The sequence below is a fragment of the Tachypleus tridentatus genome, chromosome 10 (genome assembly GCF_004210375.1).
Source record: "Tachypleus tridentatus isolate NWPU-2018 chromosome 10, ASM421037v1, whole genome shotgun sequence".
NCBI classification, from domain to species: domain Eukaryota; kingdom Metazoa; phylum Arthropoda; class Merostomata; order Xiphosura; family Limulidae; genus Tachypleus; species Tachypleus tridentatus.
The window spans coordinates 185,540,539-185,558,300 of NC_134834.1; the positions used below are offsets into that span (position 1 = coordinate 185,540,539).

The following is a 17,762-nucleotide window of genomic DNA, read 5'->3' on the forward strand; positions in this document are numbered from 1 at the left end:
TGTATACTGGTTTAATTAGAGTATATGAGAATAATTTTCCAGACATCACAAAGATTGAGTTTCTCCATCCACCGATCCAGTGAACACGAGAGGAGTATTTGTTTCTTGTTGCTTCTGTTTCTGAGATAAACTTCAAAGAATTAATTTTCCAATTTTATATCTTACTAGTTTCATTTTTTTCTTCTTTTAATGACTTTCAAGGTTAATTAATTAGGTTTTATAAACATAGATTAAACACTGTGTTTGTGATTGTCCTTCATGTAATGATTTTTTAACTTGTGTTATAATTCTGTGTACAGAAAGTGAGGCTTGTGGAAACAGCTGATGAAAAAGAAGTCCTTTCTCTTTATGAAATGATGAAAGGAGGAAAGAAAACTACTCAGAGGTTGTTAGTTTCTTTAATTATTTTGAGTTGTCAGCCAACATGGTAGATGTGTTTTATTTTAGAACATATTGTAATGATAAAACGTATTTTAACTGTTGTATTTTGTTTCTGTATGGGAGCTCCTGTGTTTTATAATTGACCAATAGTAAGCCAAACTAAAAGAGTCAATGTGTTATCAAGCAATTACACCTGCAAGCTTTTTCATGTCTTTTTAACTTTGAATTGTGTTTTAACATATTAATCTGTTCTGACTGAGCATATGTTGAAATTGATGTAACTTTGTTATAGTTACATATGCCATCTACATTTAAATATATGAAAACTTGTTGTGAATACATTATATTAACATAGTTTTGGAGCCTCAACATTTCAGTTTCATGGCACCATGTTCAGTCATGCTCTGCCTGACAACCACGATTTATGACAATATCTCTGGGGTATATTTTCTGTTACACACGGATTTACCATAAGATTATCATGTTCAAAGCATATCACTTTCCTGAATGCTTTCCAAATTCAATCTAATGTAAGCGAATAACAGTTTTCCAGAATCCATTTAACAGTCTGATTGAGCAGAGCTTGTCATGGCCAAGAGACAAGGGAGTTTGTTTTATTATCTGAAGGTTGCGAGTTTAAATCTCCATCCCACCAAACATACTTGCCACTTCAGCCATGGGAGTATTATAACGTGATGAGCAATTCCACTATTTATTGGTAAAAGATTAGCACAAGAGTGGGCAGTGGGTCGGATTGACTATCTGCCATTCCTGTACTCTTTCACTGCTAAATTAGGGATGGGTAAATCAGATTGCCCACATGTAGCTTTGCACAAGATTTAAAACAAACCAAAATCAAACCAATTGAACAGAAATCCATAGATGCTGTATTCTGTGACTTGAATAATATGTCTTCATCTGAAATAACACAAGTACCTGTTTAATTCTTCAACCATTTTATGTGTGGGATGGTTGAGTGAACCTGTCATGGAAGCAGCTTATGTACACATGATTTATCTCATTGTTACAGATGGAGATCCTTTTTCATTATATTGTATTCTGTTTTTTAAGTCATGTGAATGATTTTGCCACTGACCTTTGTGTTCCTAATGTCACCTGTTACCAGATGCTGCTTACCTAAGTTGATCTACATTATCTGAGTGTAGGAATACTTTGCACATGAAAGGTCTATTATGTATCCTTCCCAGAAGTAATTAGTCTTCTGTGGTATTACACTATCACTGAAATTTCAAACAATGTCAGACTGTAGTTCTCATGCACATAGTTTCACTGCGACCTTGTACTGATAGTGGTTGACACATAACTTACTGATTTGCATGTTAAAAGTCATTTTCATGTAACACAATCAATCAACTGTTGTTATTTTTTTCAGTAGAACTTGGCTAGAAAGCGTTTTACTCTAAATAAACTGAAGCAGATGTAGTAGCATTTGATTTACCAACTTCGAACACAAAATGCAGAGGAATGAAACAAGTTGAATATTAAAATAGCCTTTTTTTATAGAAATATGTTTACTAGTTTACAGAAATAAACAGAGTATGTTAAACGTTTTTGACAATATAGTGGAACCCCTCTAAAGCGCACCACCTTTGGGACTGAGACAAACTGGCCTGATTAAAGGGGGTTCCACTGTACATTATTGGGGATTATGTAAACAAGAAAGAACTGTGAATGAATGACTGCTTTCAAGGGGTGGCCGCTTAGAGGGTTTCCACTGTAGTGAAAAATAAAAGTACATATTTTTTTGAAAACAAAATTTCCTGAAAACTTAGCTACTTTTTTTTGTGTTTTCACCAATATCTCAGAGTTAATACGAACAAGTACTTATATTTTCATGTGTGCATCTGTATATACGTAACGATGAAGTAATATTTATCCAAACTAAAGAACTTTCCAAGTAATGCTAAATTGATATATTGGATTTGCATATTTTTCTGATATCAGTGTTATTTGCATTTTATTAATTTGTTATCTGTGCAACATTTGGAGTTAGAAAAGTGAAAATACAAGTTGTTGTAATTGACTTTTCTGTACGTGAAATAAACTAGTGTTAAGTTTAAGTAACTTAATCCAAAAAAGCTGCATGTCTAACTGCATTCAGTTAGTTTGGTGTCATGTTTTTAAAGTTATAAACAGCATCAGATAACGTTGTGCTAGAAAACCTCTTTACCCATTTCAATTTGTGAATCATTAGAATTCTAATTTATTATTGGTAACTTCTTCACTTGGGTTTTGTGTTAAAACAGCATACCTGATGGTTGAGGAATGATTTTTGTCAATAAGGGTCAAAGACTGATGCGGAGGAAGATAACTAAAGACCTTAATATTTAAAAATGATATGACTGGAGTGTTTCTTTACTGCTTTTTCACTTTTTTTTGCAGTTAATTTATGTAAATGATAACGTCTCCAAATCTCAAAAGTGAAAACTGACCATGAGAGAATTTTGAGCTAAAACTGATTTTGTTTAACATAACACTAGCAATGAGGAGATCAGCATTGAAGATGAAGCTATAGATGAAGATGAAGGTGAAGAGGGTGAGAAGAGAGGAATTTCATATGAGGTATATTTCATTTGAATAAAGTCATAATTTACATGAGTGTTATTTTGAAATACATAATATATTTTTTTTTGGATATGTTGAATAATAAATCAAATACTCTGATGAACTAAACACTGAATTTTTGAACTAATTCATTCTAATCTCAAAATCTGTTCTTTGGTTGTGTGAAACAATTTGAAATAGTAGGACAGTGTGTACATAAAGAAAATTCTATACAATCTTATAATGTTGTCACTTCTTCATTTGGATTTACATTATACATATATATATATATATATATATATAATAAACTAGGACTATTTCAGTTGAACTGAAGCAGCTTGAATAAGTATAGTTGTTCAGAGAACTTTACTGGACTGCAATTGTCTCTTAAATTAAAATAAAACAATATTAAGAATTGATACTGATACGTTCTTTAGGTCACTGTACATACTTGTTTAGTGTCTTATAAAGGTGAATGCAGCCTAGTACATGAAACTCTAGATTGAAAACAGGTCCAATGATTGGCAGGTGTTGTTGATTGGATTGTGACATCATCAAGTTATTTGCAGGATACTGATGTAAAACTGTTGAGTGCAAGTTGGTGTAGTTTGATGTAGTGACCTTTGTATGAAATTTTATGTTGAATACAATGTATGATATGGTCTTTATGTAGTTATATACAGCCAAGGCTCATTTATCTGAATGTGTTAGGCTAGCTGTATCTTTGAGTTCTTTTAAAATTTTATTATTGTCTGACCAGTTTTATGAATATAAGTGAATTATTTTTGTTTAGGCTTGGTTGGTTGGTTGTTTCACTTTCTTCTATTTTCTGAAACTATAAAATGTACTTTAGTACATATACTAACAACAATATTAAGTTATATTTTTGATGCTTAGCAACATGACATAATAGTCATTCATGGAACATAGCATTATCAAAAACATTTTCATTTAAAATAAACTCGAACATTAAATTTCTTATTTAAGTTTTTTTGCTTAACTTGGAAATGTAGATTATAGAAATGATCAGCTTCATTGGACTTGTGAATGTTGAAGAACCTTATTCTTCTTGATGCTAGATATAAAACTGTCCCATGTTTTTGAAAACTTAATTATTTTTAACATCATCTTTTCTCACAAGTCTTTCTGGCTATGTCAAACATGTGATATAATTCTTCATTAAACAAGTTTTGGATGGGTGGACTTGTAGTTCAGGTATCTGTTAGTATGAACATTATCAGGGAGATGGTCATCATACTTGTGGAAAAGTACATCCAGAAATAAAATGATAATTTTCTTTCTACCTGCTTGGTGAATTGGAGTTTATACAACTTAAATAACGTTAGTCCATGAGACCAACTAATAAATGTACCTTCAATAAAGCATTTTTAAGCTGTAGGTTTCAAATTACTTATCTGGGCCCTGGCTTCAAAACTATTCCATGAAAATGTCACTAAGAATGGGTGACAGATATGATCCAATAGGAAGGCCATTGATTTGTTCATAAAATTACTTTTGGAATTGGAAATAGGTGGAGTTAGTGTAAATGTTTAGAAACACTTACAAGCTATTTACATTGAGATTTGTAAGGACATTTAGGGACTAATCTGTTGTTAAATCTCTTGTGTACTAAGGGTAAAACATGGTTGACAGGAATGCTGAGGAACATGTGAGCATCAAAGCTAAATGAGTGAGATATCTGAGGTCATTACTGTTTGGTGTTGGAAAATCTTGTGTACAACTTTTTCCATGGAGGTATAATGTCAATGGTTGTGGTGGACTTTGGTATTAGAGAGGAACAGAAAATGAGAGAACAAACCTGATATTTTGTGGAACTTGGGTTGTTGACCTCTTGTGGAACATTGATGTTTTTCTGTTATAAAAGATATACTGGCCCAATTTGTGAATTTGGTTTTTTCTTAACCTTTTCTGAAATGTACTTTGAGAGCATTAGGGCTTTTAACTAGTGTAATGGTAAGCCATGGGGATGATTAGAGACAAAGTAATTGGACATGTAATTGTTAGCAGAGATCTTGAATGATCCTCTAGATGCTACGACAGCTAATCATTTATATCAGACTTCCTTTAATTTATCCACTGTGATTATTTATGTGAAGATATTGATTAAAGTCTTGATTCAAGGTGTTTTAAGATAATTTAAACAAATCTGTAAAGATACTGGTTTTGCCTCCAATGTTGAATGGTCCTGATGAATAGTTTTACTAAACTATCTTGAAAGATCTTGTTGATATCAATGGATGGAATAAGAAGCTGGAATTAAACAACACTTACACTGAATTTGTAGATTTCTTCATCTGATGAGGAAGGTAAGGTAGTTGTTCGAGTACACAAGACTGTATCTGTTAAATATTTTCCGGTTATCCAATGTTTAACCAGTTGATATGTTGTTTGAGAGGAACCTTATATTTGTTCTCCAACATAAATTCTATTTATAAGAAACCCACTCAAACTAACAGTTACCTACACTACAGGTCCAACAACTCAAAAGCTGTTAAACTTGCAATTAAATCATGTTTGACAGAGTTAGATTTCTGATAAAGACAATATGAAATGGAACTAACCACACTATAGAAATATTACCAAAATACCCCTCCACTTTTATGTCTACTAAATTTCCTAATGCTCAGAACAATCCCAGATTCAACACAAATTGATTTTATTTCTTTACCATACATTTCTAAATTAAGTGAAAATTTTAAAAGGATTTGCCAAAAATGTGATATTAAACATCGTTTTAAATAAAAAAAATGTTGTGTTTTTGACACATCCTTACTAAAGTAAAACAGTCAACCAAAAAGTCTAAACAAAAGAACTTGTAAACAAAATACCGTGTTTATATGGTAGAAAGGTTAAAAGAAGATAAAAATATAAAATCATTTAGATGAACACATCAACCACGGCTGATCACAACTTCAAAAAAAGACCATGTCATAAACCAGAAGCAAAATAGAATTCTTGACAAAACTCACCACAGCTAATAAAGAAGTTACAAAAGCTATCTATATCAAACTACATCAACTTGAACTCAAAGAGAAAGTGATTTTTAGGTAAGCAGCTTGTGAATAGTTATCTACAACACACATTGCAGGTAATATGATGATGTCATAACAACACTTGCCAATCACTGCATCTACTTATTAATCAACATAGTTTAGACCTTTACTGCACTTACTTGCATAATACACTACACAAGCAGCTATAGTAACCTGAAAAATACCTCAGTACAGAAAACAAAAGGTTGTCCCCTTTCAACTCAACATGCTGTTGTAGTCAATTAAAGTCCTATAACCTACTAAAATAATGTCATTGTTGTTTATATATATTGTTTTGCCTATAATTAAGTTAAAATCCACATTTATGAAGTGCGTTTAGCTTTCTAAACCAGTATATATTCTAAGGCACATATAATATTATCACTGCAAAGAATTAGCTTGTTTGAAAATTTAAAAAAATATCCATTTTGGCCTGCTGTTTCTTTATTGTTCTGTTAAAACTAACATTTAGTTAACTTAATACTTCTAAGGATAGATTTTTAAATTCTTTAAATTTAATTAATTTAGTATGAAAGATCAGTTGTTAAGGCTTTTGATATTTGTTTTGTAAGGTAAGCCTAAGTAAGTGTAATTTTCATCAGAGGGTGTTAATAACCAAAAATAAGAGAACTTTATAATATTTCAGTGGCCCTGGCACGGCCAGGTAGTTAAGGCACTTAACTGAGTCTGAGGGTCACAGGTTTGAATCCCTATCACAGGAAACATGCTTGTCATTTCAGCTGTGGGGGCATTATAATGTGATGGTTAATCCCACTATTCTTTGGTAAAAGAGTAGCCCAAGAGTTAGCAGTGGGTGATGATGACTAGCTAGCTGCCTTCCTTCTACACTTGCTGTGAAATTAGGGATGATTAGCACAGACAGCCCTTGTGTAGCTCTGTGCAAAATTTGAAACAAACCAAACCATTTCAGAAGGCATTCCTAATATCTATTTAACATTCTTTTGACATCTTAAAAATAACTTAACACTTTTAAAATTTGCTGTTTTAAAATTATTTTAACTTCCAAACTTCATCTGTTTTTGTTTACTTACTACTTCTATTACAGTAAACATTTGTACATTACAGATTGCTAAAAACAAAGGGTTAACTCCTCATCGGAAAAAGGAACAGAGAAATCCCCGAGTGCGATTGAAAATGAAGTATAAGAAAGCTAAGACAAGACGTAAAGGACAGGTAGTCTTATGTTTATAAAACATTCAAGTGTAACTTTCTTTTCTTCCCCGTTTTTTTTATATAAAATTACTGTTTGTTGAATTTTGAATTCATCAACTGTAATGTTTTATCAAATACTTGAAGAAGAAAAGTTCATTACCTCCAAGACATTATAGATGAAGGTGTGTCTTTAGGGAGCTTTATCTATGAATTCATAACAATTTATGTAAGGATTTTAGCAATTTTTTTGTTGATTTTTGAGAGATTTACTACAAAAGTGGTTTTTGTACTAAAATGAAAGATTGCCAATGAGTTAAAGCTAATTCAGGTGTAACGTGTTCACCATAGTTTTGGATGAAATGAAGCATTTATAATGATGTGGTGACATTTCTCCTAATTAGTATTTTGTATCTTTATATGGTGAGGTGTTAGTTTCTGATTAATTTTTATCTTTCATTTTTTCTGCTTTAAATTCTTCATTGAAGTGTGCAATATCTTTTAGAACATTATAAAATTATAACCTCATTAATCCTTGTATCATATTTTTGTATAGGTTAGAGAACCAAGAAAGGAGCTGTCTCGTTACGGTGGAGAGTTATCTGGTATACGTGCAGGAGTAGTCCACAGTATAAAGTTAAAATAGGTTTCAAAGATGCAGATGACATTGATTCCAATACCTGTGTTTTCTTGAAAGTAAAGAGTTTTATTGAAAATAAACTTTTAATTCCTCAGATAAACAAGATTTGGTTTTGATGTTTACTTTGGACAAAAAGGAATAATTGTGTAGTTGCTTGGAACTGTGTCTGAAATAGTTACTTTTTGAGCATTTAAAATCCAGATATTGGTAATATTGTTTGAAACTTTATGTCTGCATTGTAACATGAAACCAAATGAATGCTAAATTTAATACAAATTGTGTTAATTTCCAGATGTCATGTCATGATGTTTGTTTCAGATAAACACTAATGTCTTTATTAAATTGTAAGTTCTAAATACAAAAAATTCACACGAAAATAAAGTGTATTGTGGTTGATGAAAAATAACTCTTTATTCAGGCCAGTATATAATCACAGAAGTAGCAACTGGAAGGGTAAAGACCACTGACTGAGATCTTGATTAATGCATCGACATTCTGAACTTTTGTACTGGATATTACAGTAAACAGAGTATTACAAATGTTGAAAGATCTTTTAATGTTTTGCAAAAAGCCACAAGCAGTCTTGTGGTTGAATTCTTCAAATTTTTTAGACAAAATATTTAGTTGAAGATGAATTGTTATAATTATCATTGTTGAATTAGCAGTAGATTTGAGTGAGGGAAGTATCTATTTGCATACACAAACTTAGTGTCCAAGCACTCAGACACTGAGATTTTATTAATGTTTTTGATATTGTGACAAGAAATTATTGCTAATAACAATAATTTTTACATAATTCTAAATCTACATAAATCAAAATATGTGTTGTGTACACCTATGTTTGTGGTTTTCATCAATCTCAGCCAAACTTGGCATGTCCCTTTAATTAGGCCACCTGTAAAGTAACATAGGTGGGTTATCAATTGGATTTGGCTCCTTGTGTACCCTCACAGGGACCCTTTGTATTTCATGTGCAATTGTAATGCCCTTTACAAGACTTTCAAAGCACTCTTAGGATATTCCAGAAAATGTTATAAGGGAGTTGGGGCTTGAAGGTTATCCACTAACCCCACCCCCCACCTCAGAGACCCTTATGTGTTTCCTATGCTATTCTATTCATTTGAATCAAACTTCAAAAGCATCTTAGGGAGTGGCACAAATAAGTTAGCATTCGGATTTAGCCTCATTGTCCTGAGACCCTACCTTTACCCTACAATGAATAGGTATGTCATAGTAGCATATATTTGAGTACAATACAATTTTGTTTTTAATTCTTTGCTTTCAGTAAGTGAAGGATAGTTTTATTTAGCCAAAATCCTTTCTCATTCAAAAAACAAACTTGAATATTTTTGCCATTTTACTAGAGATTTGTACAACACAAAAAAATGAAATTTAGCGCTGAACAAAAGGATAATAATTCGAAATGACTACAAATGTACAGAGTCACAGTGATAGAAAGACGTGCATTCATTTTTCAAATCATTGTGAAGCAAGACATGTCTAATTGGAATGTATAAATGTAACTATATGAGCACATCCAATGGAGGGCAAATAAAGCAGTATCAAAGAGACTGACATCAATCAAGTCACGTGTCAGGGAGGTCAAGAACTGTGAAAATCCTGACAGACACACTAAACTTCATAAGAGGACAAGAGCAGGTTTTGACCAGAAAACTAACATGGTAAGCTCTTTGTGAGACTTGAGGGGTCATCTGATAATGGCCAATATTCTAGGGTACAACAGAATAATGTTCACTAAGAAAGTGGGTCATCCAGCACGTTAGGTGCAACTCTTAAACATACCATAAGACCTCAAAATGTTATCGATGAAACAAGCATTTATACTGAGATAACAGGAAAAGATAACACAAAGGTCATGCTTGTCAAATGGAAGACTGGAGGAAAGAGGGTGGAAGTATGGAACTGGTGTGAGCAAGACAGATGTTTATATTTAAGTGGTCTTTAATATTAGATGAGCCTTGAGAAGTTTGTTTCAGGGCAAAGCCACACTGGGGTGTCTGTCGTGTCACCATGAGAAGTCGAATCCGAGATTTTTGTGTTGTACATTGTGATCGTACTGTTGTCACGCTGGGAGGATCCTCAGAAGATTATTGGAGATAAAACAGCTCGTGCTAAACTCTCAAACCTATAAGTAGAAGTACTTAAATAGGCTTGTTTACTTTGAATTTTAAAAATAAAAGATAGATAATCCTTTTTTATATATGACAGTCATTCTCCCGAATGATTAATCATAGAAAGAAAATAATATATGAAAATGTTTACATTCATGGGTACATTACATGAAATTAACCACTTTTTGCAAATTAAAAAAATTCTTGATATCAGCATATATCCGTTTGTCTTAATAAGAATTGAACAGCCAATCTGAGGAAAAAATTAACAAAAATATTTATTTTTGTAAGTGATTAACGAAAAAAATGAGACTTTCTCCATCAACTGGTTGAAAAAATATTCGAAGGTAAGAGTGTGAACGGAAAAACGCATACAATGAGGAATGCTTATGTGTATGTGACACAGTGGTATGTCTCTGGACTTACAAACTACAAACCGGGTTACGATACCAGTGGTGGGCAGAGCACAGATAGCCCATTGTGTAGCTTTGTGCTTTATTCTAAACAAACAAACATGATTTTATCATACAATGTTTGAATAATTTATTTCAGTTGAATATTTTCTTTTTGACGTTATAGAAATGACAACTGTCAGAAAGTGCTTACTTCTGTTGCAGTCTTTTATTGTGCTTAGTACAATGACAAGAAACAGTGGCATCCATCGAAAACAAATCTCCATGACTGTTTAACAAACCTGAGTGCTTTATTGTGCTGAATGTAACAGTGCTTTACAGTCGGTTTCATTTGCATAAAAACAAACACAATGCAATTTTACTTATTTAAATAACACGTCCAACAACAAAACACGGTTCTAAGTGGCTCACTACAAAATTGCATGGCATATTCATCATGATTCAAAGCATTGGATTGACTGCACATTCTTTTTATGAAATTTACCATTGAACTGTTACATATGTCACCTGCTACTATAGTGAAAAAAGTGAAAGTGTTTTACCTGCTGATTGTCAATTCGACTCCAAGAACCTCGCCAGTTCTACCAGTAATATTTGATGGATACCCCTAAACTTCTCCACACGACAAATAATCGCTTTTATCCACAGTTACAAGTCTGGAGTAACCATTAACCATACCCAAACCAGTATCCTTCGATAAAGAGGTGTATTCTCCATCCCTCAACCAATCCAACGTCATGCTTATTCAGATCTTGGAATGCGTATCCTAACGTATCTTGTGCAACAACAAAGAGTTTCACTAATCTTTTTTTTTTTCTTAGAGGCAACGACACTATCATAAAATCATTAGAAGTTCTACAAACCATTGAAAAATATACCAAGACAAAACTACATGCCATACACAGAATCTGTTCCAAAACATTTCAGAACCGAACGCAAAACAGCCTGCCGCTCACAAAGCTACATGTAACATTAATAACCAGAACACAGAGACAACAATATCCATGAAAACACAGAATACAAACCCATAAATCATCACGCGTGGCACATCTACTGCTATGGATAGCCTTCATATAACCTGCCAAGAGATGCAAACATGAATCGCCAAGAAGAACAAACGAATCCAGATCCTCCACGAAACTGCAGCCTTCCGAAACCCTGCTGACCGACACTGAAACTCCACCAATCCAGGTAATATCATCTTATGGTAGATGCCATTCCTGTATCTGATCAAACCCATCCTTCCAGTGCTCAATACCGACCTAGATCCACCGAGCTTTTCACTATAACTATACAATATTTCCTTAAAAACTGTAGTTTTTGAAACTTTCTAATAATAAAAACCATCGAGACTGCTCTCTTTAAACTAGAAATCAGTTAAGACATTTTGAACAAGAAAGGAGATATTCGGCCTGCTCCTTCCCTCAACGAAATCCATGTCGATAAAAAATACCATCATGGCTACACTCAAGCCATGTGTACAAACAAAGACCACAAGCCTTATCTCTTCCCAGTCAAGGAACAGGCCAACAAAGCTCTCATGCTGATTTGCAAATCCCCTCACAGATTCTCCTGATGTTTCGTGGCAACTTCACGGCTCGATCACGAAAATTTAAAACATTCAAAGTTAAGAGTCCTTTAATACTCAATCATGCAGTGGGGTGAATGAAAACAGAGGGCCGAGGGAGAATGAAATATGTTTTAGCCTAAAAACCCACATGAGTTGTTTGTTTCTGCCGGTTGCCCTCTCATGTTCAATAGTATGAACTAGGGATGGTGCAATGCTACTGGTATTCAGTGATAAACGTAATGTAATTAGGTTCTACGATCGAATTTCGCACAAAGCTACTAGAGGGCTATCTGTGCTAGCCGTCCCTAATTTAGCAGTGTAAGACTAGAGGGAAGGTAGCTAGTCATCACCACCCACCGCCAACTCTTGGGCTACTCTTTTACCAACGAATAGTGGGATTGACCGTCACATTATAACGCCCCCACGGCTGGGAGAGCGAGCATGTTTGGCGCGATTCGGGCGCGAACCCGCGACCCTCAGATTACGAAGCGCACGCCTTAACGCGCTAGGCCATGAGAAATTAGAGAAAGTTCTGGTTTGATGAAAACAAACACATTTTAAAGAATGATTAAAACTTTCAGTAGATATTAAATTGAATACAACTCATAAAAGTACACACAGGAAATTCTGTCCAGTGAACATTTCTAAGTCTGAAAGGTTATAATGATAAAAAACCTTTGGTGGGCACAGCATAGACAATTCTCGGTGTAGTGGAATGTACATTTAAATAATTTCTGGAATATTTTCCATCATACTGTGTGTGTGTGTTCTCTTATAGTAAAGCCACATGGGGCTATTTGCTAAGCCCATTGTAGGGAATCGAACCCCTGATTTTAGCGTTGTAGACTTACTGCTGTACTAGCGGAGGCCCATCATAGTGAGACTAGTTTTCAAAACACATGCCGCAATTTCGAATCCCCATCACACCAAACATGCTTGCCATTTCACCCATGGGGGCTTTATAATGTGATGGTCAATTGCACTATTCATTGGTAAAAGAGTTGGCGGTGGGTGGTGATGACTAGCTGCCTTCCCTCTAGTCTTACACTGCTAAATCAGGGACGGCTCGGTGCAGTGGGCTAACAACCTACTCACTTAAACACCTGTTGAAGAATCCGCAAGTGATTGCGGCCCTATATTCCTTGATGGAATCGAGTGGTGAATGAATGAATGAATGAAACTAAAATACTTGGTGTTTTATGAAAGAAATAACATCTTTTAAACAAATATGTGTCCTTATTTAATATGTAGGAAATGGATCTACCTTGAACACAGGACCATCCAGTAAACGATCTTCAACAGGGGCATAGCCAGGAGGGGAGGGGCGGTTTGGAGGTTAACCCTCCCATGGACCCAAACATTTTAGACAAGTTCAGTTGCCACCTGTGAAGTTTCATAAAGATCCGTGATTGCATGGCAGATAATTTCACACACAACAAATGGTCAAATGCAACTTTCTGATTGAACACTCCTTTAATACAGCAAGTTTTGTCAGAACTAGAGAAATACAATCGAATATTTATGAAAGGCTCAAACGCCTGTTCGTTCTTGCCAGGACATCTACAACACAGTTTGGTTCAACTTCAATATCACGGTGAATGTATAATAAGGCCAGGCCATTTAATCGATCTTCAGTGGTGGTATTTCTCAAATACGTTTTGAGTCTTCTGAGAGTTAAAAACGAACGCTCCACTGAACTCGTTAACACAGGCAGCGTGACGAATACTTTCAACAGACGAGACATGACTGGGAACATTTCTGTATTACACATTGCATATGCATCTATGACATTTTTTGGTCTGTTGTTCGCAAGTAATTTGAACCAAACCCTAAGTTCACCTACTTCAGCTAGTGAAGTGCTGTCAATGTCAGCCTTGTATATATTGACCAACTCATTAATTTGGTCACATTGTTGTGCTGTAAGTTCTGACCGTTCTGTGATACATCCTGATGGTAGTAGACACATGAAGTTTGTAAGGAGAGTTTTGTGACTGGACAGACGGTCACATATTTGTGAAAGAAAGTGATAAGCAAATGGTACAAATACAACAATACGAAAGTACTCCTCAGGACTAGTGGTTTGTGGGTTAGCACGGTACATCTGATTTTAGCCTGCCTTGGCATTATGATGTCAATTTGAAGCTAACTACACAGAGTTTGAGTCTCACAGAAAATGTTGTTAAATTCATTCACAGTATTATTTCTCAGTGAATGGATTAAATCTTCCACTATTTCTGCGTGATGCATCGCAGCACCTAAATCAATGTTCTGTTGTTGCAGTAAGTTACACAGAGGTAAACTAAAGGAAAACAATTTAGCAATGGTAAGTAGAGTGATGATGAATTCTGGCTGTGTTATAGAACACAACAATTGATTGGCTTGCGTGGCAGAATCTCTGTCTTGCCAACCTGATATGGTCTCAAGAGGATCTGCAACTGCATGGATTAATTCTAGAAAGACAATGACTGAGTCATGCCTATCAACCCATCGGGTGGGGCAGAGACCTTTCAAACTTTTTTTTTCGATTCAGTTGCTTTATTCTCCACCGAAAGAGCCAAAACGTGCTTTCGTTTGGTTGTATTTAGAAAGTTTTCAATGCTAGAAATTACTCCCATGCAATTTCGCACAGGAACTTCTTTACAAACATCAGAAATTGCCAAGTTTATGGAATGGGCACTGCAGTGTACATTGTATGCAAGTGGGAATTTATCAGTTATGTGTCTCTGGACACCATTGAATTTCCCACTCATAGAGGCAGCACCGTCGTATCCTTGTCCTCGCAGGTAAGCCATGTCAATACCATATTTTGTCAGATTGGTTATGATAACATCAGCCAAGTTTCTGCCTGTCACATCATAAACAGGTATAAATTGCAAAAACTTCTCTTATTGCAACAGAGTTGTCATTGGCATGTAAATATTTAACACACAGCGAAAACTGTTTAATGCCTGAAATATCTGTTGTTTCATCAGCTAATATTGAGAAACACTTTGCAGCATTAACCCTGTTGACCAAAGCATCAATAACATGAGTATGACAGATATTGATGATTTCATTTTGAATTTGAGGACTCAGATACGTAGCATTCCTCTTCGTACTCTTAAGGGTTGCTGGAAGCTTGATATCACCCTTTGCCCTGTATCGCAAAATTGCACGAAAATTCCCATCATTATTGATGGGCTCTTCATCAGTTTCATCATTGGACCAGAATCATATTTTCCCCTCAAAGCTAAACCCTGTCTCCCACACAGTAATACAGTATCAATAATAGACATTAAATATTGCCACTTCCGTTCAATTTCTTGCTTGTAAGTTGCATCAAGCTGCAAGTGCACAGATGAACTTGTGTTTACGACCTGTAGAAAATTGTTAGCTTTTTATTTGCTGTCTTGGTGGTACTGTTTCAATTAATGTGCCTTGAAGTCTTCAACAGCCTTCTTCCAGTTTGTGTATGGAAATTTCATTAGTTGTCCCAATTCCTGGTTTCCAACACCAGCAACATCAGGAGCAAAATGACACCAGTACTTGCAGAAAGCACCCTTTGCATGTTGACTGTAGGGTAGCCATCTTCACTGTGAAATCCAACGATGCTGAAAACGCAGCTTTCTTGGACCACACTGGGGAAAAACATAATCACTCCCTGGCTTCCACGCATTCTCAAGGAGGCATTTTTTGGTTTCAGCGTTTATCTAAAAGAGACAGAAAGACATAGTTTTAATTAAGTTATTTTGCACATAGGAAAGTTTGTTATGAGAGTACAATAACCTCGAAGAGAAAGGCTTAGAACTGTACTTCACAGAGCAGGCCTAACATCCTGTGGCTGTATGCCTACAATCACTAGCAGCAATGAATATTCAGTCTAAACTCATCAGAGTGTTTGCATGATTTTTAATACAAAATTAATATAATGAGGAGTCGACTTACCTGTTTACCAATGCTGACATCATCAGAAATATAATTTCCAATGTCCCAGACTGGACCTGAGGTGGTAGTGGCAGCACTGGTAGAAGGCCACGGTGATGACTCTGACAATTCAGTTGACAATTCTGATTCAACCTAATTGGCTGCAGCAGATTGATTAGGTTCAGCTTCATGAATGCGTTTAAAGAACCTACGCAGTGTCTTTTGCTTTTTCAGGCTTGACATAGTGAATGATTGTTTATCGCAACTTCTGCTTGTCAACCTCACATTCACAGTACCATTGGCGCCACGGTGCTACCACTGTTTATTTGTGAAGTTAATTTTGATCCAGGGAATCTGAACATACATTGTCCATGATATTTGAATACAGATTTTTGACACTATACATATATTTTGCACTCCCATTAGTGACTCTATATTTTATATGTTGATGACAGGACTGTAGGCCTACTTTGCTGGGCCTGATAACTTTAAGTTATATATTATATATATAGGCCTATATATTTATTTATGATTAAAAAAATAAGACAAACACCTCAATGTGCCATTCTGAAATTTGCCAAAAACGTGGTCTCAGAATGCATAATTCAGTCTTTTCTTTCATGTTTTTATCAAAACATTTCCGAGGGGGTCATGCCCCGGACTCCCCTAGCATGGCTTCGCGCCTGCAGCGCTTGCATCAAGCACTCAAACTAACCCCCTCCCCAATGGCCATTTCTGACTACGCCCCTGATCTTCAATGAGTCTTTATTTGTTTAGGAATTTCGCGCAAAGCTACATGAGGGCTATCCGCGATAGCCGTCCTTAATTTAGCAGTGTAAGACTAGAGGGAAAGCAGCTAGTCATCACCACCCACCGACAACTCTTGGGATACTGTTTTACCCAGGAATAGTGGGATTGACCATCACATTATAACATCCCCACGGCTGAAAGGGCGAGCATGTTTGGTGCGACAGGTATTCGAGCCTGCGACCCTCATATTACGAGTCGAACGCCTTAACCCACCTGGGCTGCTTCAACGGGTCATACCCTAGTTGCGAAAATACATTAAAACAAATATCAGTGACCTTTCATGAATTCCAGAAAACAATTTGCAACATGACCAAGAAAGATTTCATGTACGTGTATGTGATAATAAGTTCAGTTGTGTTTTTTTAAATTATCATTTACCGTTTTTAAATATTTTGATAAATTGTAATACGCAGAAATTTTAGATGTTTGCTACCATTTTATTTGAAAAGCATGAAAATTTCGGCAATTTTACATATATAAAAGTTTGATTTTGTGTAAGGTTTCATTTACTCTGTTTTGAATTTTATGTTTTGACTTTTGTAAAGCCCTATGTTTTGTACTTTTAAAATTTTGGATATATTTTATTCATATGTTGTACAGTTACCCGCTAGTACAGCGGTAAGTCTACGGATTTATAACGCTAAAATCAGAGGTTCGATTTCCCTCGATGAACTCAGCATATAGCCCGAGGTGGCTTTGCTAAATGAAAAACACACATGCATATGTTGTATTTCATGTTAAATTATATTATTTTGTATTCTGTCATGTCTCAGTTTAGGAAGGGTTTTATCTTATACGTTTTACTGTATAGGAGGTTTTATTAAGTGTAGTGTTTATATTCTATGTTACGTCGTCTGTTTTTGTACTCTTATGATTTTAATTTGTTTTGTGAAATTATACTTATTGTTTTATTGTGTTATTGTATAAGTTTTTTTACAGAATTATGGGTGAGTTACAGCCATTTCTTGACTGACACAGAGTATAATAATTTAAATAATTTTTGTGTTTTAAAGTTAGAATGTCCATGACAGCCTGAAGGTAAAAGAGTGAAGAAAGATATTTCAAGATTTCTGTCCATACTGAGTATGTAATCATTAATATAGAAGATTTGTCAATGGAGCTAAT

General features: G+C 35.0%; 1 protein-coding gene across 1 annotated transcript; it reads left to right on the top strand.

Annotated features, from left to right (window-relative positions):
* Nucleotides 1-226: 226 nt before the first annotated feature.
* LOC143231119 (something about silencing protein 10-like) lies at nucleotides 227-7,909 on the top strand. The gene is made up of 4 exons (XM_076465729.1): nucleotides 227-385; nucleotides 2,883-2,964; nucleotides 7,086-7,193; nucleotides 7,726-7,909. Exons 1-4 carry the CDS (start codon nucleotides 354-356, stop codon nucleotides 7,813-7,815), a joined length of 312 nt encoding a protein of 103 aa, XP_076321844.1. The 5' UTR covers nucleotides 227-353; the 3' UTR covers nucleotides 7,816-7,909.
* Nucleotides 7,910-17,762: the final 9,853 nt, after the last annotated feature.